Source organism: Armigeres subalbatus, chromosome 1 (genome assembly GCF_024139115.2).
Source record: "Armigeres subalbatus isolate Guangzhou_Male chromosome 1, GZ_Asu_2, whole genome shotgun sequence".
NCBI classification, from domain to species: Eukaryota; Metazoa; Arthropoda; class Insecta; order Diptera; family Culicidae; genus Armigeres; species Armigeres subalbatus.
In genome coordinates this window covers 273,244,823-273,266,762 of record NC_085139.1, presented here as the reverse complement: position 1 = coordinate 273,266,762, position 21,940 = coordinate 273,244,823, and the positions used below count along the sequence as shown (strand labels likewise).

At 40.6% G+C, this 21,940-nt stretch overlaps 1 protein-coding gene across 2 annotated transcripts; it reads right to left on the bottom strand.

Moving 5' to 3' along the window:
- Nucleotides 1-236: 236 nt before the first annotated feature.
- LOC134214355 (uncharacterized) lies at nt 237-21,471 on the bottom strand. Of its 2 annotated transcripts, XM_062693756.1 has the most exons (4): nt 20,875-20,990; nt 11,436-12,199; nt 2,511-2,870; nt 237-2,448 (listed from the first exon to the last, which is right to left on the bottom strand). In XM_062693756.1, the coding sequence occupies exons 2-4, from the start codon at nt 11,454-11,456 to the stop codon at nt 718-720; spliced, it is 2,112 nt and encodes a 703-aa protein (XP_062549740.1). In that variant the 5' UTR covers nt 11,457-12,199; nt 20,875-20,990; the 3' UTR covers nt 237-717. The 2 variants fall into 2 exon arrangements, with proteins under 2 accessions (XP_062549740.1, XP_062549735.1); XM_062693751.1 differs by lacking the exon at nt 11,436-12,199 and having other exon boundaries at nt 20,875-21,471.
- Nucleotides 21,472-21,940: the final 469 nt, after the last annotated feature.

The following is a 21,940-nucleotide window of genomic DNA, read 5'->3' as shown; positions in this document are numbered from 1 at the left end:
TCCTAACAAGGATTCGTCTCGAATCCTAACAAGGATTCGTCTCGAATCCTAACAAGGATTCGTCTCGAATCCTAACAAGGATTCGTCTCGAATTCTAACAAGGATTCGTCTCGAATCCTAACAAGGATTCGTCTCGAATCCTAACAAGGATTCGTCTCGAATCCTAACAAGTATTCGTCTCGAATCCTAACAAGGATTCGTCTCGAATCCTAACAAGAGTTCGCCCGGATGCTTAAAAGGGTTCGCCTCGAATCCTGGTAACCATTCGCTTGAAATATTGACAAGCAATCCAGACAAGGATTCGCATCAAATCCTGACAAGAATTCGTCCGGATTGTTGACAAGGGAATGCTTTGGAACCTGACGAGTACTTACAAAGTAAGATTTTAGAACAAGTAAGTTAAATACGCCTCGAATGCTCACATCCTGGAACCCATCAAATTTGCACTCAGAATCGAGTAGTTGTACCTGTTGTACCCGTACCTAAAAAGATTTAGATTTAACGATTTTATAAACAAATTATTTAATTTACTAGCAGTCAAATAGCCTCCGATATCCCAGTACTATCCAACATAATGATTGTCCAAACAATTAATCTACATTCTAAAACATAAAGCCCTCCAACTCAAGTTCCTCCTTATGCTAATCATTATCTAACGATACTCATTTGTAACACACACCAAAAAGATCTCCGAAAAAACATCCACTACCGCCACTTCTACACATTCTGTTCACCTTCTTCGTCCTGCTCGTTCAACAGCAGAGGGCTGTGGTCCCCAATCATGGTTCCGATTCCCGAGCTGGCACCACCGCTGCCACCCGGGGGCAAACCGGTTCCCGGAGTCGTCGGTGCCGATTTGGACATCCAGCTGCTGCATCGGTTTCGCCCTCGGCCCAACAGCCCAGCTGCCGCAGCACTGGCCATTGCCGAAGGGCTCCTCAGCGAGCGATGATGACCGGCGGCGGATGATGGCGCCGCAGCACCGCAGTTCTGATTCGTCACAATAGGGATGTACATTGCTTTGCGACCGCCGGAGCCAAGGGCCGATCCTTGCGAGGGCACTTTCGAGAAGAACTTTTTCTTACTGATGAGGGAGGAAGGGCGTCTCAAGTGTGAAGTTGTTGGCGGAGCCGTGGCTACGCTGCTGGGATTGCTGCTGTTGTTGTTGATGGAGTTGCTCGAGGCACCGACGCCGGTTCCCGTTGACGAAACCTGCGGGTTTATAATGATGATACCTTCGCTGGTGCTGTTGGTGGCGCTGATGTTCTGCAGCTGTCGGATCTGCTCCAGCAGCTCTCGGACCTCGAGCGTGGGGCTGGTTGCCCGGGGCGGTGAGTCGGGGGTTCCCAGATTCGCCAAACTTGACACGTTCGAGCCGGTATTCGACCCAATGTAGGAACTGCGAAGGCCTTCGAATTTTTTCGCTAGTTCGATGTTGATCGGAGAGTCTTCGCTGTTTGCTGTGAAACCGGAAGAAGGCTGCTGGTGTGCGTGAAACTGCGCTTGCTTCTGCTGCTGTTGGAGGATTTGACAGCAGGTTTCCAGACTGCGCCGCAGCGCGTTCAGGTCCTGGAATTCGCTTTCGGAGTTTGCCGGGATTGTGATGGAGATACCCCCGATCGAACCGCACGAGCTGTAGATATTGGCGTTGGTCAAACTGTTTCTATGCGAGGTTGTGCTAATGTTGACAGCGTTGCCAGCTGCGTTGTTGTTGCTATTGATACTGTGGGAGTGCTCGCTGGGAGCTTGCTGCCCCACGGCATCGATGCTGCCTTCCAAGGAACCGTTCCGACTGGATTGCACTGTGGAAGGCGCGTGATGCTGCGAGTAGATCAGTCCTATAGGGTTGGAGGCTTCGCTAGCAATGCTGTTATTGTTGTTGGTGCTGTTATGTACACTGAACCGGTAGTGGTCACTTTGAGATCCGGAGATGGGCGCTGAACTGCCGGACTGATCACTCACATCACCTCCACTTCGACCTTCTACGCTAACAGTACCGCGATTGCCATTATGGTTGTTGAATTGGGCACTTTCCGACGACCGGAGCATCAATCCCTGGGCGCCGATGAATCCACCAACCACCCCGTAGTAGTTGGAATTCGGAACCGAATTCGGTCGGTGGCTGGAACCCATGCCCTCCAAGGTGCAGGCTTGCTGCGAGGCAGACCTGGGCATTCCCAGGTAGTTTCGCGTCGTCGTCGACAAGTCAGGGCTTGCCGCCCTGGAGTAGGGTGGCGGAATCAGCGTATTGGCCTCGTTCGCCGTGCATATGAAGCTGGAACTGAGGGAGTCAACCGTGCTGGTCCCCGACAGTGATCCTACCGGGCGGACGATGTAATTCCGGAAGTATTGCACCATCAAATAGTTGGCTCCTCCACCGTTCCCGCTCTTGCCGGTGTCTCCGGTGTAGCTGAATACCAGCGGATACAAGTCCGGCTTGGAGGTTACCTAAAAGAACAAATCACCATTGGATTATAACATTTATCACATTTCATGGCCAAGAGACTGACCTCCGTATAAGGCGGTGGTGCATGGATGTGGAATGAGTTGCACCGGCTGTACTGGGGCGGGGCGTAGCACGATCCCGCCGAATCACCCTCCGACTGGGAGTGATGCCCCGGAGAACCCCAACCGCACAGCTGGCGGCGTTTCTTCCACAGGGAACAGGCGCACAGCAGGGCCAGCACGATGGCCAACACAAAGCACCAAAAGTACCAATGGTTGAACAGGAACAGATTCAGCACGTGGTCCGTCGCGGGCGTTGGCGTCCGGGGGGCACTTGGTGGTGCGTACAAATAGCAACACCCCTGGGCACAGCATTCTTTAGGGGGCAGGCAGCGATGGCCGCCTTCGCAGAACCGGGCAGCCACCTAGTGGAAAGTGAGATGGGAAATAGTTAGGAAACGCCCATCACGATGAGTGACGAGGGAAACGAAATGGGAAGAAACGAAAACGGCGGTAAAATATGGCTAATAATTATCGTTGCATCCGTCATTCGTGCAGAGGGGGGTTTTTGGATCAGTCAAGGTCGGTGCGGTGGTGCAAGCGTCAGGATGAGCAAAGTGCAGTAAAACATTTTGGTGCAGTCGATGCTTGGGTGTTTATGCAAAGTGAGAAGAACGGCAACAAACGAACAAGTGGATGGATGGAAAAACGGAAAGTCAAATCCAAGCAACCGACTGCCAGAGCAATCAAAGATCCCTTTGCCATTCCAAGAGTTGAGCGCAGAAGTGGGGGGTACTGCAGCTATGAGTAAGGGTGGTTTACCATCAAGTCGGGTGCTTACGCGAACTGGCAAAGGCCTTGCAGCCTCATCCGACGTGTTTATGGATCGACACATACAAAGTGCATGATAATAATAACAAAGGTGCATAATTGTCTTCCTTGATGTTGGTAGTTGAGAAGCGTGTGGTTGAGGATTTTTTATTACGATAATGATGATATTCGGCGAGGTGGATAAGCCGCATGAGTCCAAGGTCGAGAAGTTTTTTTTTTGCTGGCGATATTATTATCAAGGTCCATTCACTATTTTGCGCTTGGAAATGGCGCAATTTGATATTCAAGAGGTAGAAAACATTATAATAATTCTTGGAATAACAAATATTAATAATGATCAATATATTCAGTGCGATTTAGTGACGGAAGGATTAATTCTAGTAACTAAAATGTTTCATCCATTGCAAAGTGGCTAAAATCGTGTTTTAGCGCCTTTATTCAAAAGTACCTTTATTATGCAACTTAGCGTAACGGTGTCTTTTAGACATTTTATCAAAAGAGCTAATGCGCTTCTCTAGAGGTATTCAGCTCGCTGATCAATCCCCCTAAAAGTGAGATGAAAAATTTATTTTTTCCACTTCAAAACATATAAAGTTTGATTCTTCAGAAAAGTTGTGGCAAAAATTCTCCTTTTTCAATTTTATTTCTACATTTTAACAAAACAGTTATAATATTTAATTTGACTACAACTTGACAACAGGCAATTTGTGACAGTCAATCTCATATGCAAAGTTTTTAAATTAATACAAGAACTGTAGAGTTGTAACCGAATGCAAATAATGTTCCATCAAAAACTATTTACTACTATGCAAAGCAGAAATCAATTTCCCATCGAAAGGAGCTGAAGAACCAATGCATCATGCGTCTCCACTCCATATGCGAATCTGTGTCAAAAGGTCGAAGGTCGAAATATCGAAGGTCAAAAGGTCGAAGGACAAAAGGTCGAAGGCCAAAAAGTCGAAAGGACAAAAGGTCGAAAGGACAAAAGGTCGAAAGGACAAAAGGTCGAAAGGACAAAAGGTCGAGAGGACAAAAGGTCGAAAGGACAAAAGGTCGAAAGGACAAAAGGTCGAAAGGACAAAACGTCGAGAGGACAAAAGGTCGAAAGGACAAAAGGTCGAAAGGACAAAACGTCGAAAGGACAAAAGGTCGAAAGGACAAAAGGACGAAACGACAAAAGACCGAAAGGATAGAAGTTCGAAAGGACAAAAGATCGAAAGGACTTAAGGTAGAAAGGATAAAATGTCGAAAGGATAAAAGGTCGAAGGTCAAAAGGTCGGAAGTCAAAAAATTGAAAGGACAAAAGGTCGAAAGTCAAAAAATTAAAAGGAAAAAAGATCGAAATGACAAAATGTTGAAGGAAAAGAGGGTTGAAAAAATAACAGAAGGCCGAATAAAAACCGGTTGAAAAAATCAATTTTAAAATCTGAACAATGAAAAATTACAAAAAAATATATTAAAGTATCCCGTCTAAAGGCGGTCTTGGGCGTTAAAGGGTTACTAGTTGGCTTCAAAATGAAACACAAACGTTCACAAATCACGTAAGGGATCGTCCATAAATTACGTAACGCTTAGAGGGGAGAGAGGAGGGTTGAGCGAAGTGTGGCGATCCATACAAAATTTTTAGATGTTTCGTACAAAAAGTGTGACATAGGGGGAGGGGGGTTGAAAATGCCCAATTTTTCCGTTACGTAATTAATGGATCTTCCCTAACGCACATTTTGGCAATTCCATACCTTTCCCTACTTAACGGCGTAACGTAACGGTGTCTGATAATAAAAATAAATGTATTATATTCGTTTATAGTTACTTAAAAACATATTTTGTGAACAAAAATGTATCATCTTTTGAGCACATAAAAACAGAATTACACAGAAAAAAATATTTTAAGCTCTTTTTAATGGAATGTAATCAACCGTCTAAGACGAGTTAAGTAACCTCCATTTAACCTCCAAGTCGAGTCAAGTACGAGACACTGAAGACGACCACACAGTTGTGGTCGAAACACGTATCTGCAAAGATATCGAAATATTTGGTGGAATTAAATGGAGGTTACTTAACTCGTTTTAGACGGTTGACAAAATTACTCTCATTAGAAGATGGTATGTTAAGCTAAAATGATATATTTTGAATGATCATTTTGATGAAAATGAGTGAAGAATTATTTTCAGCAATAACAGAATTATTTTCAGCAATACTTTGATAAAAATATTGAATTGACAATATACCTCTGAAGAATACCCTATATTTTAAGAAACGTAAAATTCTAGAATGAAATGTTATCAGGTGTTATTGGTATTTCATCTATCTGGATTGGTATTTCATATGCGGTATAAAAATGCGAAACTCGAAAGAAAAGGTTATGAATAAAAGAAAGAAAAAAATCAACAATGGAAATAAGGTTAAACGCAAATAAATGTAAATGTGCGAAATTCGAAAAACTATCCTTTGATTAAAAGAAGGAAAAATTCAGCAATAAAATATAATCATGTGAAACAAAAATAAATATGAATATCCGAATCTAGAAAGAACGGCCTATGACTAAAAGAAGGAAAAATTCAACAATGAAATATTATCAGGTAAAATATTAATAAACATAAATGTGCAAAGGAATGGTTGATTAACACTCGACATTTTGCCAAATTTTTTCGACCTTCGACCTTTGTACCTTCGAGTTTTTAATCTGCGACTTTTTGACCTTCGACCTTTTGTCCAATAACCGCAATTTTTATCTTTTGTTCTTTCTACCTTCTGTCTTCCGACCTTTTTACTTTCAACCTCTTGTCCTATGACCATTTTACTTTCGACTTCTTGTTCTTCAACGTTTTTATTTTCGACCTTTTGTCCTTCGACCTTTTGACTCAGATTTTTTGTTTCGACCTTTTGACTCTTCGACCTTTTGACCTTCAACCTTTTGACTCAGATTTTTTGTTTCGACCTTTTGTCCTTTCAACCTTTTGACCCTTCGACCTTTTGTCCCTTCGACCTTTTGACTCAGTTTTTTTCATTTCGACCTTTTGTCCCTTTGACCTTTTGACCCTTCGACCTTTTGTCCTTTCGATCTTTTGACCTTCGACCTTTTGTCCTACAACCAACCAGATTACTCAAAAAATTGTGATAATTTTTTTTTTATTCCTTTATTTATTTGATAGGCACTCTGTGTTACTTGACCGCTACTGTGCCGAGATCTACTGTGGTATTCTGCAGCCAGAATCCACACAGAATCTATTATTAGATTTTTTCCATTATTCATTGTTGTTGTCGTTGCCGGTGAGGCGTGCACCCCAATACGCCACCGCATAGGCTGCGCATCCGGCGACTAACGAGGGTTTTGGTGGAGTGGCTGGGAATCGAACCCATGACCATTCGCTTGAAAGGCGAACGTGTAGCCAACTACGCTACGGGACCCCCCTACATTGTGATAATTTAGTTTATTTTATTAAATGCGAAGGGGAGCTCCCATACGAATGAAACAGAAATTTCTGCTTAACTTGAGAACTAAGCAGAGAATAAATCCTTTTTTCGGCGAAACGAAGTTCGGGACTGCTAGTTGTAAAATAAATTAGAGATCAAATTTTGATACTGAATTGGAAAATATATTCTAGCAACATTATATTTAAAGATGGATTTTCAATTTGTATCTCGTTATTGGAATTGACACTGGATTTAGAGATGTTTATTGGACTTTAACTGGATTGGGATTGGATTTTTATTGAATTGGGATGAGATTTCCATTGGATCTGAATTTGAATTGAAATTTGGATTGTATTTGGACTGGATTTTCATTACACTTGAATTGGATTTGCAATAGATTCAGATTAAATTTGGATTGGATGAAGATTAGATTTGAAAGAGTATTTTAATTGGCAAGATTTGTGTTGGATTGGATTTGTATTGAATTGGATTGGATTTGCAATAGATTCAGATTAAATATAGATTGGATATAAATTAAATTTGAATGAGTATTTCAGTGCATTTGGCTAGATTTGGATTAAATTTGAATTCTACTTGAAATTGGATTGGATTTGATTTGGACTAAATTTGGAATTGAATTTGGATTTGGATTGGACTCGGATTAAATTGGATTTAAAATGGAATTGATTTAGATTAAATTTGGACTGGATTATGATTAGATCTGGATGAGTATTAATTTGGATTTGGCTAGGTTTTGACGTAGGACTTACGTCTCTCTTTACTAAACCGGGTGTTAATTCCTCAATCGACAGCTTTCAAGTATGCCTTTCATATTAATGCTTGATAATATCCAAAACTTGTTTCAATAGGCCTAAAACTGTTTTCAAAGCAAAACAATGAATTCACGAAAACCTATAAATATGGGTACCGCAACATTCTTGCATCATTCCATTACCACGTTCTGATTGGTGCAGACGTCAACGAATGAGCTCACGCTAGGTCTGCTAAGAAGGCATAAAATAGCGCAGCGCGAATTTTTCCTCTCAATCTGAACGAAACAGGCAAAGCAATAACAGCAGCGCATCGTCGGAATTTTTGAACGGTTGCATCATCGTCTCAGCCACGCATTCGTAAACCTAAAGCCTTTTTAAGAGCAAGGCAGAATCGTCAGCATTCTCAGGTCAGCATCATCGGCATTTTCAGCCCGGCATTGTCGAGAAGCCAACAGTAAGCGCGGCACGGCGGTGTGTGACGATAGAGTGTCGACGACAACACTACTGATCAAGTTTTCTCGGCCGATGGCAGCAGCGGTTAAGCGTTTGGTATTCCTGCAGACATCGATTCATAATGTTTTGACGTAGGACTTACGTCTCTCTTTACTATACCGGGTGTCATTTCAAAATATTCAAATCGACCGCGTTACGCTGTGTTGAAAGATTTTAAACGTTAATAGCGTTCGTCTCAGTGGACGAATTTCTGCGGTAAGCCCCTCAATCGACAGATTTCAATTATGCCTTTCATGTCCATGCTTGATAAGACCCGAAAAACTTGTTTCAATAGGCATGAAACTGTTTTCAATGAAAAACATTGAGATCAAGGGAACCTATAAATATGGGTACCGCATAATTCTTGCATCATTCCATTACCACGTTCTGATTGGTGCAGACACCAGCAAATGAGCAGCCGCTGGGTCTGCCGAGAAGCCATAAAATAGCGCAACGCGATTTTTTCCTTTCATTCTGACCGAGACAAGCGAAGCAATTGCATCATCGATTGAACAGCACTCACACCTTTTAGCAGGGAATGTAGTCTGCACCGACCGCTTTTTCAGCTCGACACCATCGAAGCCACCATCATCAGCCGAAACCTAGCCAGCACATCAGCAGTCCACCCTACAGACCCGACAAAGCAGCAATGCTGAGCAGATACCGGCAGCAGCAGCAGAGTCGAGCCGAGACCGGCCGGCATCGGTGCTGAGCCGAGACAGGCTGAAGAAAAGCCACATGATGCAGCATGTATGTCCAAAAAACAAACGGTTCTTCAGAGAGCCAATAATAGAGATCAATATCAAAGCTTTCAATACCCTTCGGGATAGAAATTGTACTTGGGTGCCAAATCCAATATTCTAGAGATAAAATTTTATGCGTGATTTTCATAAATAGCGTCAAAACTAACAGTGGATAATTTTTCTGATTTAACCGCGGAGTGGACGAAGGACTTCGCTTGACCATGCCTACAAAAAAAACATAAGATGTCCAGATCTCTCACATAATCTTATTTGGATTTAAAAAAACACCGATAACAGCTCAAACATTAATAAACTATCAATCGATTTTTCATCAAATGTTGGATTTTTTGGCATTGATAAAAAAATATCTACATAAACATTGTTTGATACTGACCGCACACAAAGCGAACGTGACTGAATGATCATCCCATGTTACCAATTCTAAATCTTATCACCCGAAATCCCATGCCCGGGTGTTTCCTTCCATCTACTACTAAGGGGCCCCATACACGCTCCGACATGTTGTACAACTTTGACTCCACCCCCAGTATCCTAAAGGCATGGTCAAGTCAAGTCCTACGTCCACTTAGCGGCTATGTCACAGACATTACCCACTGTTCGTTTTTTGGCCAAATTACCAATTCGGTAGTATGTCGCTTTTGGCCAATGGAATTTCCCAAGAATTTCTTATGGACAATACACAAGTCGTTCGATAACTGGAACATGTTTTCGCTTCAGTTAGCACAGGCTGTTCGATAACTGCGACGCATTCTAGACGTCAAATGATTGTCAGACGACATCAGATGCAACAGAAGTCTTCATTTTGAACCATCCTTCGCACAAAATTCTCAAGAAGTTTCCCTTTAACGTTCTGGAGAACTTCTCGTGAATATTCCAAAGAAATTTACTTGAAAACTTATTACTAATTTACTAAATCTCTTAAGAATTTACTGTTTTATCGTTGGCCATGTCAAACTAGTTGTCTTAATTATTCTAGACTGAGAAAACCAACGTTTAAACATCCATTCTACCAGCCTCTCCTACAATTATGAAGAATTGTCTGTGTAAATTTCGAAGAATGCTCAACAGAAACTCAACAGGAACTTTTCGTGAATTTCCGAAGATTTTCCTGTAGAGCATGAGCATGAGCATGAGCATGGGATGACCGTACAATTCGTAGTTGCTACTCCGTGATTGACAAGAACTAGCGGAATTGCACAGGGAACCAACAGATGGGACTTGGGATTAGCACTCCATCCTCAATGTGCACGTTCCGAAAGCTCAACTATTAATGGGTCAATAACGGCGCCGGCCACGTCCTTACGATCATCGAGGGAAGGGAAGGAATGTTAGTGTAACAACCGTTGTTTTAGAAACCGACGAATCGTCTGCATCTCTACGGTTGTTACGGGAAGGAGTATTGTAAGTAAGGAGAGGAAGTGTCATTACTTAGATAAGGATTCACCTTGGTAAGTGATGTAATCCAAGTAACTAGCATGTTAATGTTGACGCGTGAACAAAGTATAGATCAGTTATGACGTGTTTTGTTGTGTCATTGTTCACCCAACGTACGGGTAGACAATCAATCGCTCCGGTAGAGCTATTGTTAATTTATCTTTTAACTGTCCGCGATAATAAGCTAGCGTGATTGTTTTATATTCATCTAAAGCGAGAAAAAATAATCGGTGTTGAACTTAATCTGGAATTAAAAAAACACCTAAATAAAGAATTAAAAAAAGGGAAAAAATAATCAATAGGGTAAATCACTACTTGGGCCTATGGACCCCATTCCCGGCTCACTGCATATTTCCGAAGATTTTCCTGTAGAAGTCAAAAACAATTTCTCGTGTAAATTATGAAGTTTCTATTGTAAATTGCGACGAATTTTATGTTGAAATTTCAAACAATTTTATTTAGGAATTCTAAAGAGCTTCTCTTGGTAATTCCAAAGATTTCTCAAAAATTCAAAGTAGTGGAAAATTCGAAAATAATTTCCAGATTTAGGAAAGAATTTTATGGAGAAGTTCATTAAATTTTTCATGCGAAATTCAAAAGATTCTTTCTTTGAAAATAAAAATCTTGAAAGCTTTCCGAAAAAAATCGCTACGCCGATTCACGCGGCCGCCGCCGACGAATATCGAACCGGCGCACGCCTCTATTTTCAGGATCAAAATATTTTCTGTCACTTTATTGCAGGTTAGGAAAACACACTACGGCACGCGCCCCCTTTTTCTTTCGTTTTCGGTACCTACACTTGATCCTGGTGCAGAGTGGAGGCGCGTGATGTATCGTAGTTTTGCTCATTGAATAAATGTCAAATTCAGTTGTGGAAAACAAAAATTTCATGCCAGCTGGAATACTTTTCTCAACAAACATGCTTTGTTTGCGACATAGTTATGTTGCGATCATCTCAAGAATGCAGAATTTATTCCACTATTGCTTTCTGGGCAAAAATGATATAGCTTGAAACGAAGTCCGTATCAGTTTACGTGCGGCATGCGGAGATGAATAACTGTGGAATGCAACGATTGATTCAATATCGAGGGTCAAGTACCAATACCCTCCCCTTCGGAAATGATGGCTTCTGATGGTTGACGGAATGGAAATTATAGCATTGTGCATCATAAATCATTAGGTGTTGGTATCGATTCGGAAGCCGAATCAGGTGACATTCGAAAAGGAAACTCAAAAGGGTGAAAACATGAGAATGAATAGTAAAGCAATTTGCGCTATTTACGACTGAATCTTTTCTGTGCATTTGCTGATTAATTTTGACCGCTTTTCGACGTCGTCCCGCGGCCCGGAATAGAACAAAGCGAAACTTTTCCGAGCCTTTTCCGCTTCGTGGCGTGTGACTCCGATTTGTTTTAATCTACAATCTTGAATCGCGAACTTTTTCACTTCTTTGTTCTCTTCGCCGTGATTTCTTTGTTTATGTACACATCGCTAGTCCAAATGTCCTTGAATAGTTTTTCTTTTTGGTATCTCTATTAACTGTTACTTCCGTTGAGTTGTTTTGTGTTTCTCGTTGTACCAGTTATAAATGGCTTTAGGAAACGACGCACATTCTCCTTCCCTTGGTTGGACAGCCACACCACAGTCAGTCACACTTTCACACAGGATTTGACCACACCACTGACTGGTCTCTCGACCAACGTCAGCGAAGGAAAACGATTATGCCACGGTCAATTGAGGCGTTTATGCTGGCACTGATTTTCATCCGTCTCCGAGTCGCAGGCGGAGGCTATTAGTTTTCCTCCTCTCTGCGGCACCACCGTCGTCACTGTCCTTTCCTCCGGCTTTTGTCGTCATGTTCTGAGTCGGATCTTTGTTGTGATAACTTTTCCCACCCTCGTTCACTCTCTGCACTGCATCGTCCTTTGTGTTTTCACTCAAGGCGAGAATGGGAGAGACTCGCGATGTGGGGCCGTTCCATCATTCAGGACTGCTATCGTCTCTAGTACGAGTGTTTTTTGTTGATATTCGTAGAATGTTTTAGAGCTGGTACGAGTTGAATGGAAAGCGCTTCAAGTTACAGTTCAATTATGTACTGCAAGGATAGTGTTTCATTTCAGAGGGCACATGTAGGCATGAATAACAAATGAAATAACTAAAATTGATTGCCCAGTGCTTCCAGATATTTTATCAACACGGACTTCTACCCTTTTGAGACAAAAAAACAATCTCAAGGCCTGAATAAAAATAGAGTGTTAAATAACATAATCAAAAAATGTCTGAAATTATGTTATTATCCCTGGAAAAAAGCTTCAATTTCAAACTAAAATTTGAGTTGATTTGTGTTCGTATCTGTATCAGTTTTTCATACTACCCGACGGGCTCAAAGAATATTTTCTCAAGTAAAATCGTGAAAATCTTTGGCTGTTCACAACGGGCATTATAGGCTACTATGCAAGACATCGTCTGCATGATTAGCAAGGACTAATCGCAAACAACAATAACAAATTAATTCTAAGTCGGACACATTTGGCTAGAATCAGAATAGAACCGTAACAGTATTTCAACTAGATTTTGAACACACAGATTTTGGACATAATTTGAAGCAAAACGTCGAAAAAAGTTAGAAAAACAATTCCAAGGATATGTCAAGCAAGTCGCTGAAATAATTCCATAAAAAAATAACTGGCACATTAGAGACATAGTACTATTTGGATCTAATACTTTAAAGGATTTAAAATAAAGACATAACTTGATTTAGGACAAATCCTTTATTGGTATCAATCCTTGACAAAATGTTTAATTACTACATCACAAAACATGAAACAATTTGCATAAACATTCAATCTATGGGCAGATTTGAGTTAAATCTTCAGCAGGCTTTAAACACAAGTTCTTTGCAGGAATTGAACACAAGTCAAACCTTTTAGCAGGTTTTGGCTCAAACTCTGACAAATGTGAGCAAAAATCCAAACATGCTTTGTTAGATTTCCAAACGAATGGATTTTGCACAAATATCTGACAGAATTTGGCACAAGTCTTTAACAGGAATTTGCACAGTTCCATGACAGAATTTGACAAAAAATCTTGAGAAGTTTTGGCACGCATTCTTGACAGAATGTTGCACAAATCCTTGAAATGATTTAGAACGATTACATGACATTATTTGAAACAAATTATTGAAAGAAATTGGCTTGTAACCATGCACAAATCTTTTGCAGAAATTAATGACTGGGTGAGACACAAAAGCTTAACAAATTTTCGAAAAAATCCGTGACAAAATGTCATACTAAACCTCGCTCGGATGTGGCACAAATCTTTGGCAGAATTTGATACAAATCCTGGATCGGATTTCGAGAATCACAAGATATGGCACAAATCGTTTACACGCTGAGGCACGCATCGCAGGATGTGGCGCAAATCATCAATCGGTAGTGACACTAATCCTTGACAAGTTGTTTCACAAATCTGTAACAGATAGCGATACAAGTGTGTGGTGGGTTCGATTCCCACCTCAGTTGCAAAACTTTTCGTTGGAAAGTAAAGGAAAGTGTTAGGCATGGCCAATTCACATTGCATGCTGGTCCAGTATCTAGTGTGGGGGAAGGGTCATTTAGCTGAAACCCATTCGGCTGAAAGCCATTTGGCCGAACGCCAATAGGCCGAAAGTTGTTTGGTCGAACAGACCATTAGGCCGAATGGGTTATTTGGCCGAATGGGTTATTTGGCCGAAAGGGTCATTAGGCCGGAAGGGTCGTTTTGCCGATAGGGTTGTTTGGCCGAAAAGGTCATTTGGCCGAAAGGGACATTTGGCCGAAAGGGTCGTTTGACCGAAAAGGTAATTTTGCCGAAAGGATTATTAGGCCGAACAGTTCATTTGAAAAGTGAGAAATTAGGAATGAGACGAGAGAAGTCTCACTTCTTACTCTTCATTTTAAATTTTTTTGCACTCACTCATTTCATTTTTCACTGTTAAAAGTGGGAAGAGTGAAATGAGTAGTGAGACGTCTTACTACGCACTTCGCACTACTCACTTTTCACAATGAGGAGTGAAAAGTGAGACGTTTCACTTCTCACTCCTCATTTCTCACTTCTCACTGTAAAAAAATAAGAACGCGCTTCTTACTTTTGACTTCGAGAAGTGAGAAATGAGGAAAGTGAAGTGAGACGTCTCACATTCCAATTTTCATTTTTCTTTTCTCACTGTTGACAGAGAGAAGTGAGAAATGAGGAGTGGAAAAAGAGACATCGCTCTTCTCAGTCCCCATTTCCCACTTCTCACTATGACAAGTGGGGGTAGTGGGTAGGGGGTAGTGAGACATCTCACTACTCATTTCACGCTTCTCATTTTTTACAGTGAGAAGAGAAAAATGAAGAGTGAAAAGTGAGACGTCTCTCTTCTCTTCTCACTTTTCAAATGAACTATTCGGCTAAATGACCTATTCGGTCAAATGTCATAGGGTCATTTGGCATAATGCCGTTTGGTAGAATAGTTGAAATACGATTCTTTATGAAGTGAGAAGAGAGAAGCAAGAAGGAAGAAGGAAGAAGGAATAAGGAAAAAAGGAGAAGGAAGAAGAAAGAAGGAAGAAGAAAGAAGGAAGAAGAAAGAAGGAAGAAGAAAGAAGGAAGAAGGAAGAAGGAAGAAGGAAGAAAGCAAATGTAGGAAGGAGGAAGGAACAAGGGTGAAGCATGATGGGTAAAGGAAGAGGGAAGAAGAAAGGAGGAAAAATGGAGAATGAAGAAGGAAGAAAGAAGAAAGAAGAAGGAAGAAGGAACAAGGCAGAAAGAAAAAGGAAGAAGGAAAAAGGAAGAAGGAAAAAGGAAGAAGGAAAAAGGAAGAAGGAAGAAGAAGAAAGAAGAAGGCAGAAAGAAGAAGGAAGAAAGAAGATGTAAGAAAAAGAGATATGGAAGAAGTTAGAAAAAGGGATAGGAAAAAAGGAAGAAGAAAGAAAACAGAAAGCAGAAGGAAGATGTAAGAAGGGAGAAGGAAGAAGGAAAAGGAAAAAGGAAGAAAGAAGGAAGAAGAAAGACGGGAAAAGGAACAAGAAAGAGGGAAGAGAGAATAAATAAGAAGGAAGAAGAAAGATGAAAGAAGGAAGAAGGAATAGGAAGAAAGAATAAGGAAGAAGAAAAATAAAGAAGGGAAAGAGAAGAAGGAAGAAGAAAAAGGAAAAAGGAAGAAGGAAGGAGGAAGAAGGAAGGAGGAAGAAGGAAGAAGGAAGAAGGAAAAAAGAAGAGGAAAAAAGGAAGAAGGAAGAAGAAATGATGAGGAAAAAGGAAGACGAAAGAAGTAAGAAGGAAGAGAGAGAAAGGAAGAAGGAAGAATGAAGAAGGAAGAAGGAAAAAGAAGAAGGAAGAAGGAAGAAAGAAAAAGGAAGAAGGGGGAAGGAAGAAAGAAGAAAGAAGAAGGAAGAAAGAAGAAGTAAGAAGGAGGAAGGAAAAAAGAAGAAAGAAGAAGAAATAAGGAAGGAAAAAAGAAGAAAGAAGAAGAAATAAGGAAGAAAAAAGAATAAAGAAGGAAGAAAGAAGAATTAAGATAGGAGAAGGGAGAAAGAAGAAGGAAGAAGAAGGATGAAGGAAGATGAAAAAAGGAAGAAGGAAGAACAAAGAAAGAAGAAAGAAGAAGGGAGATGGAAGAAGAAAGAAGGACAAAGGAAGAAGGAAGAAGGAAGAAGAAAGAAGGAAGAAGGAAGAAAGAAGAAGGAAGAAGGAAAAAGGAAGAAGGAAGGAAGAGGAAAGAAGAAAGAAGAACGAAGAAGGTAGAAGGGAAATCGAAAAATGAGGAATGAATAATAAAGAAGGAGGAAGGAAAAAAGAAAATGAAAGAAAGAAGAAGGTACAAAAACGAAGAAAGAAGGAATGAGAAAGAAAGAAGAAGGAAGAAAGAAGAAGGAAGAAAGAAGAAGGAAGCAGGAAGAAAGAAGAAGAAGGGATAAAGAAGAAGAAATCACGAAGAAGGAGAATGCAGGGCGAAACAGGAAGAAGGGAGAAGGAAAAAAATGAAGAAGAAAGAAGGGAAAAAAAGAAGGAAGAAAAACGAAGGAGGAAGGAAGAGGTAAGAAGGAAGAAGAAAAAAGGAAGAAGGAGCAGAAGAAGGAAGAAAGAAGATGGACGAAGAGAGAAGGAAGATGTTAGAAGGAAGAAGGAAGAAGAAAGGAGGAAGAAGGAATAAAGAAGAAGGAAGATAGAGGATGGGAAAAAAAGAAAAAAAGAAGAAGGAAGAAAAAAGAAGGAAGAAAGAATAAGAAGAAGGAAGAAGGAAGAAAGAAGCAGGAAATAGAAAGAAGGACCACAAGTAAATTGAGGTTAAATATTTTTTAACTATTCGGCCAAACGGCATTCGGCCAAATGGCCTGACACCGGCTAAATGATCCTTTGGGCCAAATGGCTCTTGCCAGGATTTGGATCGAATCCTTGTCAGGATTTGGTTCAAATCCTTGACAGGATTTGGTTCAAATCCCTGACAGGATTTGGTTCAAATCCTTGTCAGGATTTGGTTCAAATCCTTGTCAGGATTTGGTTCAAATCCTTGTCAGGATTTGGTTCAAATCCTTGTCAGAATTTGGTTCCAATCCTTGTCAGGATTTGGTTCAAATCCTTGTCAGGATTTGGTTCAAATCCTTGTCAGGATTTGGTTCAAATCCTTGTCAGGATTTGGTTCAAATCCGTGTCAGGATTTGGTTCAAATCCTTGTCAGGATTTGGTTCAAATCCTTGTCAGGATTTGGTTTAAATCCTTGTCAGGATTTAGTTCAAATCCTTGTCAGGATTTGGTTCAAATCCTTGTCAGGATTTGGTTCAAATCCTTGTCAGGATTTGGTTCAAATCCTTGTCAGGATTTGGTTCAAATCCTTGTCAGGATTTGGTTCAAATCCTTGTCAGGATTTGGTTCAAATCCTTGTCAGGATTTGGTTCAAATCCTTGTCAGGATTTGGTTCAAATCCATGTCAGGATTTGGTTCAAATCCTTGTCAGGATTTGATTATAATCCTTGACAGGATTTGGTTCTAATCCTTGACAGGATTTAGTTCAAATCCTTGACAGGATTTGGTTCTGATCCTTGACAGGATTTGGTTCAAATCCTTGTCAGGATTTGGTTCAAATCCTTGTCAGAATTTGGTTCCAATCCTTGTCAGGATTTGGTTCCAATCCTTGTCAGGATTTGGTTCAAATCCTTGTCAGGATTTGGTTCAAATCCTTGTCAGGATTTGGTTCAAATCCTTGTCAGGATTTGGTTCAAATCCTTGTCAGGATTTGGTTCAAATCCTTGTCAGGATTTGGTTCAAATCCTTGTCAGGATTTGGTTCAAATCCTTGTCAGGATTTGGTTCAAATCCTTGTCAGGATTTGGTTCAAATCCTTGTCAGGATTTGGTTCAAATCCTTGACAGGATTTGGTTCAAATCCCTGACAGGATTTGGTTCAAATCCCTGACAGGATTTGGTTCAAATCCCTGACAGGATTTGGTTCAAATCCTTGTCAGGATTTGGTTCAAATCCTTGTCAGGATTTGGTTCAAATCCTTGTCAGGATTTGGTTCAAATCCTTGTCAGGATTTGGTTCAAATCCTTGTCAGGATTTGGTTCAAATCCTTGTCAGGATTTGGTTCAAATCCTTGTCAGGATTTGGTTCAAATCCTTGTCAGGATTTGGTTCAAATCCTTGTCAGGATTTGGTTCAAATCCTTGTCAGGATTTGGTTCAAATCCTTGTCAGGATTTGGTTCAAATCCTTGTCAGGATTTGGTTCAAATCCTTGTCAGGATTTGGTTCAAATCCTTGTCAGGATTTGGTTCAAATCCTTGTCAGGATTTGGTTCAAATCCTTGTCAGGATTTGGTTCAAATCCTTGTCAGGATTTGGTTCAAATCCTTGTCAGGATTTAGTTCAAATCCTTGTCAGGATTTGGTTCAAATCCTTGTCAGGATTTGGTTCAAATCCTTGTCAGGATTTGGTTCAAATCCTTGTCAGGATTTAGTTCAAATCCTTGTCAGGATTTGGTTCAAATCCTTGTCAGGATTTGGTTCAAATCCTTGTCAGGATTTGGTTCAAATCCTTGTCAGGATTTGGTTCAAATCCTTGTCAGGATTTGGTTCAAATCCTTGTCAGGATTTGGTTCAAATCCTTGTCAGGATTTGGTTCAAATCCTTGTCAGGATTTGGTTCAAATCCTTGTCAGGATTTGGTTCAAATCCTTGTCAGGATTTGGTTCAAATCCTTGTCAGGATTTGGTTCAAATCCTTGTCAGGATTTGGTTCAAATCCTTGTCAGGATTTGGTTCAAATCCTTGTCAGGATTTGGTTCAAATCCTTGTCAGGATTTGGTTCAAATCCTTGTCAGGATTTGGTTCAAATCCTTGACAGTTTTGGTTCAAATCCTTGTCATGATTTGGTTCAAATCCTTGTCAGGATTTGGTTCAAATCCTTGTCAGGATTTGGTTCAAATCCTTGTCAGGATTTGGTTCAAATCCTTGTCAGGATTTGGTTCAAATCCTTGTCAGGATTTGGTTCAAATCCTTGTCAGGATTTGGTTCAAATCCTTGTCAGGATTTGGTTCAAATCCTTGTCAGGATTTGGTTCAAATCCTTGTCAGGATTTGGTTCAAATCCTTGTCAGGATTTGGTTCAAATCCTTGTCAGGATTTGGTTCAAATCCTTGTCAGGATTTGGTTCAAATCCTTGTCAGGATTTGGTTCAAATCCTTGTCAGGATTTGGTTCAAATCCTTGTCAGGATTTGGTTCAAATCCTTGTCAGGATTTGGTTCAAATCCTTGTCAGGATTTGGTTCAAATCCTTGTCAGGATTTGGTTCAAATTCTTGTCAGGATTTGGTTCAAATCCTTGTCAGGATTTGGTTCAAATCCTTGTCAGGATTTGGTTCAAATCCTTGTCAGGATTTGGTTCAAATCCTTGTCAGGATTTGGTTCAAATCCTTGTCAGGATTTGGTTCAAATCCTTGTCAGGATTTGGTTCAAATCCTTGTCAGGATTTGGTTCAAATCCTTGTCAGGATTTGGTTCAAATCCTTGTCAGGATTTGGTTCAAATCCTTGTCAGGATTTGGTTCAAATCCTTGTCAGGATTTGGTTCAAATCCTTGTCAGGATTTGGTTCAAATCTTTGTCAGGATCTGGTTCAAATCCTTGTCAGGATTTGGTTCAAATCCTTGTCAGGATTTGGTTCAAATCCTTGTCAGAATTTGGTTCAAATCCTAGACAGAATTTGGTTCAAATCCTAGACAGAATTTGGTTCAAATCCTTGACAGGATTTGGTTCAAATCCTTGACAGGATTTGGTTCAAATCCTTGACAGGATTTGGATCAAATCCTTGACAGCCCTAGCAGCACACAAGTTCCACATAGGTTACTGCAACTCATATAGGGCCAGATTTGGTAACAATCAAGTTGCTGCAACCAATTTTGTCTGAATTGTGTTACTCGTGAGGATTTGGTTCAAATCCTTGACAGGATTTGGTTCAAATCCTTGACAGGACGTCAAGGATTTGAGTTTTAAAGTTTAATTTAAATCAATTCCTGCCAAGGGTTTGCGCCAAATTCTGGTTATTTTTAGAGGAGGAATGTCCAATACAATATCGATTAAATCATTTAGGAACATGAAATTAATCTTTGGTTTGGGTTGAACAGGATTTTAGAAAAACCCTTGATATTGTTTGGTAGTTATATTACGAATTTTTGACTGCTTTCCTTGGATCAATTTCGAATCATTTTATTTGTAGAATTTTGGTCAAATCTTTACTCGATGTGGACAAATTCACAATTGTGAAAAAGATAGAATTTCAGAAATTACTTTATAGTAATACGAATCTAAGCTTTTCGCGAGTTTCAGATACATTATTCCCATGATTTGCAATGTACGAATATCAAGGTATTATATAAACCCCTGTAATATTTTATTTATGCTTAGAGAATGAGAGGAATCATTCAAAAACTTGAAACGATTTCTGACCTTCATATAGTATCTGGTTAAATAAAAAATGAATCTACAGGAAAAACAAACTCTAACCATAAACTAATTTAAATTTCTTATCAAGCTCTGCTTTTAAATCTGGGATGTATTACATCCTATGGCTAATGTTGACAAGAAACCCGTAAATTAAAATGTCGGATTCTCATTATTAAGATTTTCTTAAACTTTTGGCACCAATGTCTATCGTCTATTCTCCAGGGAAATCAATCAACAAAACTTCCTAATTATTTATGGCATAATTTATGTACCATTCAAACTCGTGTTTCCCGTTTAAGTAAGGAAGTTTTTTTCCGCCCCTGAGACACATTAAATCACTACACCAACTAAATTTGGTAATGATGGATGGTAATGTAAACGATGATGATGAATAGCCTCCTCATAATAATGCGCTAAATTTAACCCAGAAAAACAACACAACTCAATGTTGAAACCGCTGCTCGACTTTATACCCAAGCACGTCCTCTGTGACGTCTTCCAACTTCCATTACGTCAATACATAGTAAGAGGCACAACACAACACTACACCGCACCGCCCTGACTGACCACAATCGACGTCCCACCGCTTCAACTTCCGATCACCCAACAGCAGAGCCGAAAGGATTCAGAGCGGAACAACGTTGTAAAAAAAAATGTAACGACGAAAGCAGCAACAACAACCGAAAAAAATACATCCTTGTACATATGTAGCCACAAGGCCAATAGCCTAAAAACGCTTTAAATCATAAACCCAAAATCCCATGCTTCATACTAAATCCGACAGGGCCGCAATCCCGTAGAACATCAGCAGCAGCAGGCCTCCGCCGGCGGTCGTCGAGGGGTGGCCTCTGATCGTAATCATCGTTCTCTTCCGCTATCACTTTTCTTCTTTTTAATATGCTTCCGAAATCCAAGGATGGGTAATTTCTTCTACTTGGTTAAACACTTCCTCCTCTTGCACATGCGGTAACTTCCTCTTCACGGATGCATTGTATGTTGGTTTGCACCTTGCACTGCCTGCCCCGTCACACTCCCCAGGCACTGTTTCCCTTTCGTGCACCAGCCCCTCTCCAGTAAATCCTTCCTACAAGGATGAGTGAGACATTTTTCTTTCTTCCTAATCCCCTGACTCTGCTGCACAGGGCCACTCCATTATTGATGGAGACACTTTGCCTCTCCCCGATTGCGAAAAAAAAACGGAAGAAAACTCCTAAAAATAGGCTGCACGATCGCGAAACTCGGCACGGAGACCAGTCGAATGGCGTCGCGAACGTGGAAGCGATGGAAAACTCTTAATTTTCCGGATCCATTTTCGGATTGGCGACGCGAAAATTTTCCTGGAACTGCACGGAGCACGGGAGTTGTTTTTCGTTTGAAACTCGAGATGGAAGTGTGCGATGACGAGCTGTTTCCCATTCGCTTCTGTACAGTAAGGGATGGGATGGCAGAATGGACAGTATACCAGCAGGCGAAATTGCGAGCGAATGAATGCGGGGTGGTATAAATGGGGGCGCGCATGCGCGGGTTTTTGAATTGACCGATGAGGGTGTTTTTGGACTATGCTTTTCAGATCAAGCAGGGCCTGATGGTCTACGCATCTGTGCTCCAGATTGCGTCGCCGACCAAGCAAATATTTCAGTTCAAATCAAACTATTAGTTTACTTAGTTGCTGACTATTTTTGCATCATGTCTTGCCGATTTGTGGTGGAATTTTGATTCAATGTAAAATTGCGTTTCCTCCATAGTTCTCACCTATAACTTTGGATTTTTAGAAATGCGCTTTACATAAAATCTAATGTTTAAGGAAAGCCATGAAAGTTTTATAGACGGTTACTTAT